This window comes from Lathyrus oleraceus, chromosome 4 (assembly GCF_024323335.1).
Source record: "Lathyrus oleraceus cultivar Zhongwan6 chromosome 4, CAAS_Psat_ZW6_1.0, whole genome shotgun sequence".
Lineage (NCBI taxonomy): Eukaryota > Viridiplantae > Streptophyta > Magnoliopsida > Fabales > Fabaceae > Lathyrus > Lathyrus oleraceus.
This window is the reverse complement of record NC_066582.1, coordinates 441,330,737-441,333,286: the sequence shown is the minus strand read 5'-3', so window position 1 is coordinate 441,333,286 and position 2,550 is coordinate 441,330,737. Positions and strand designations below refer to the sequence as shown.

General features: G+C 33.5%; 1 protein-coding gene across 1 annotated transcript; it reads right to left on the bottom strand.

The window, feature by feature from the left end:
- Window positions 1-1,639: 1,639 nt before the first annotated feature.
- LOC127137899 (uncharacterized) lies at window positions 1,640-2,143 on the bottom strand. The gene has a single exon (XM_051064306.1). It carries the CDS (start codon window positions 2,141-2,143, stop codon window positions 1,640-1,642), a length of 504 nt encoding a protein of 167 aa, XP_050920263.1.
- Window positions 2,144-2,550: the final 407 nt, after the last annotated feature.

Below are 2,550 nucleotides of genomic sequence, written 5' to 3'. Positions count from 1 at the left end.
AAAAAAAAAGTTATTAAAATAGTTAGTATTTATTATTTATTTACAAAAAAAAATAAAGGTTATAGAAAAATATTAAATAATTAATTTAGTAGGTTTTCACGCCCTACATTACTAAACCACGCAGTTAATATAGGATCAATGGCAGGAATTTAAATGGCAGAAAAATAAATGGCAGAAAAATAAAATGGCAGAAAATCAATGGCAGAAAATAAAGCCCTAATTATTACAACGCTTTGGTGCAGTTACATAATAAAGATGGCGAAAAGTAAAACTGAAAATATTACAAGTTAAAACTTAAAATATTACAAGGACGAAGCAGTTACAGTGTATGAATAACATAAATATGAACGAAAATAGGAAATAATAATAAGGTTTGTTAAGGTTTAAGAAAAGGTTTATGGTTTAGAGGAAACAACACGGTTAAAATTTTAGGTTTGAAATTTAGAGTTTGTGGCGAAATTGTCAGGGTTTAGGAAAAATCAGGGTAGTTAGTTATGAAAAAAAATGTGCAGATCTAAATATATGTATATATATAAAAAAAAATGAATTAAAAAAAACAACGGCGTTGCTAGCGCAAAATTGCGATCATCGCAACTGGATCGGATAACACAAATGTCACGCCTCATACACGTATATGTGAAAACGGCGTATTGACACGATCCGATCCGAAAACATAATCAAATATATCAACAAAATAGATAAAGTATATATCATATATAAACTATTACCAAACTGTGTGTACGATAGTATAGATCAGCCACTCTCAGTTTCTCTTTTTTGTTCTGTCTTTCCGGCCTTCTTCTATCAGTCATGCTAGTAAATATATATAGGAACAAATTAGGTTAATGATAATGGGCCTAAGTTTATTTTGAAACCCAATATTAAATTAAAAATTGAATAAAGTTAAATAATTAAAATAGTTAAAATTAAAATAAAAACTAATTAACCTATTTATTTATTCTAGACCCAATATTAAATTAAAAACTGAATAAAGTTAAATAATTAAAATAGTTAAAATTAAAATAAAAACTAATTAACCTATTTATTTATTCTAGACCCAATATAAAAATAAATAGACTCAAAAAAAATAAAAGTCGGGCACCAAAATGCTCGAAAAAATAAAATGAACACGTCAAAATAATCAGCGCGAAATAAATGACTCGGAAAAATACAGCGTTTGGTCGGATTTTGAAATAAAAATTATGACCGTTTAAACCGCTCAGACTGATCAACATATGACCAAAAATAGTCGTAAAAATATTTTTAGCATGTCAAATTAAACCACGTGAACCGCAGATTAATGTTACCGATATTTGCAAACTTAAACTTGACATTTTTTCGTTGACTAATTTTAGGCACAGTTAAAAAGTTAATTTGACCAGTCTGTTTGTAAATTCCGAGAAATTATTCCGGCTAATATTAAGACAGAAAAAAATGTTATGCTACGAAGATGATGCAAATGAATGTGAAACAAAAAATTGGTTAGAGTTAAAAATAGAGGGCAAATTTTGGGGTGCAACACTGGCGAAAACAACTCAAGATAAGATTCATTCATCAGGCTCTCTAGCTCCCAAGTCATGTTACCTTCAGCAGGTCCTCCCCAAACAACCTTCACAAGAATAATTTCTTTACCGCATAGTTACTTCACTTCACTATCCTCGACCCGAATATGTGACGCTTCAACCGTCAGATTATCCCGAACTTGTACATCATTCATTTGTATCACGTGAGATGGATCATGAATAGAATTTTGAAGTTGTGACACATGGAACACATCATACATATTCGAAAGAGATGGGGGTAGGGCCACACGGTAAGCAACAACTTCAATCTTCTGGGTAATCTGATAGGGTCCAATGAAGCAATGAGTCAACTTCTTAGACTTCAGAGCACGACCCACACCGGTCACAGAAGTGACTCTCATAAAAACATGATCACCTTCTTGGAACTCTAGATCCTTCCTTCGCTTATCATGATATCTCTTCTTCCAGCTCTGTGATGCCTTCATCTTCTCTTGAATAATTTTAAGTTTCTCGGTAGTCTGTTGAATGATTTCAGGTCCGAGTATAACACTCTCTCCAGATTCGTACCAACATAGAGGATTCCTGCACCTTCTGCCATATAATGCCTCTAATGGAGCCATACCAATGCTAGAATGATAGTTGTTATTATATGTGAACTCGATCAATGGTAGATAGCTGTCCCAAACACCTCCTCATTCCAAAACACATGCCCTCAATAAGTCCTCAAGAGACTGAATGGTCCTCTCAGTCTGTCCGTCTGTCTAAGGGAGATAAGCATAACTCAACCTCAGCCTAGTACCCAAAGCTTCCTATAAACTCCCCCAAAATCTGGATGTAAACCTCGTGTCTCTATCGGAAACTATACATGAAGGGATGCCATGCAACTTCACAATATTATTAATATAGATCTCAACCAACCTTTGCAATGAGAAACTAATCTTAATCAGTATGAAGTGAGCCGATTTAGTTAGCCTGTCAATAATCACCCAAATAGTATCACTTCCCCTCGGGGTATTTGGCAAACTGG

Coding starts and splice junctions, on each gene's coding strand:
- LOC127137899 (XM_051064306.1), bottom strand. CDS start 2,143: ATGGCTCCATTAGAGGCATTATATGGCAGAAGGTGCAGGAATCCTCTA.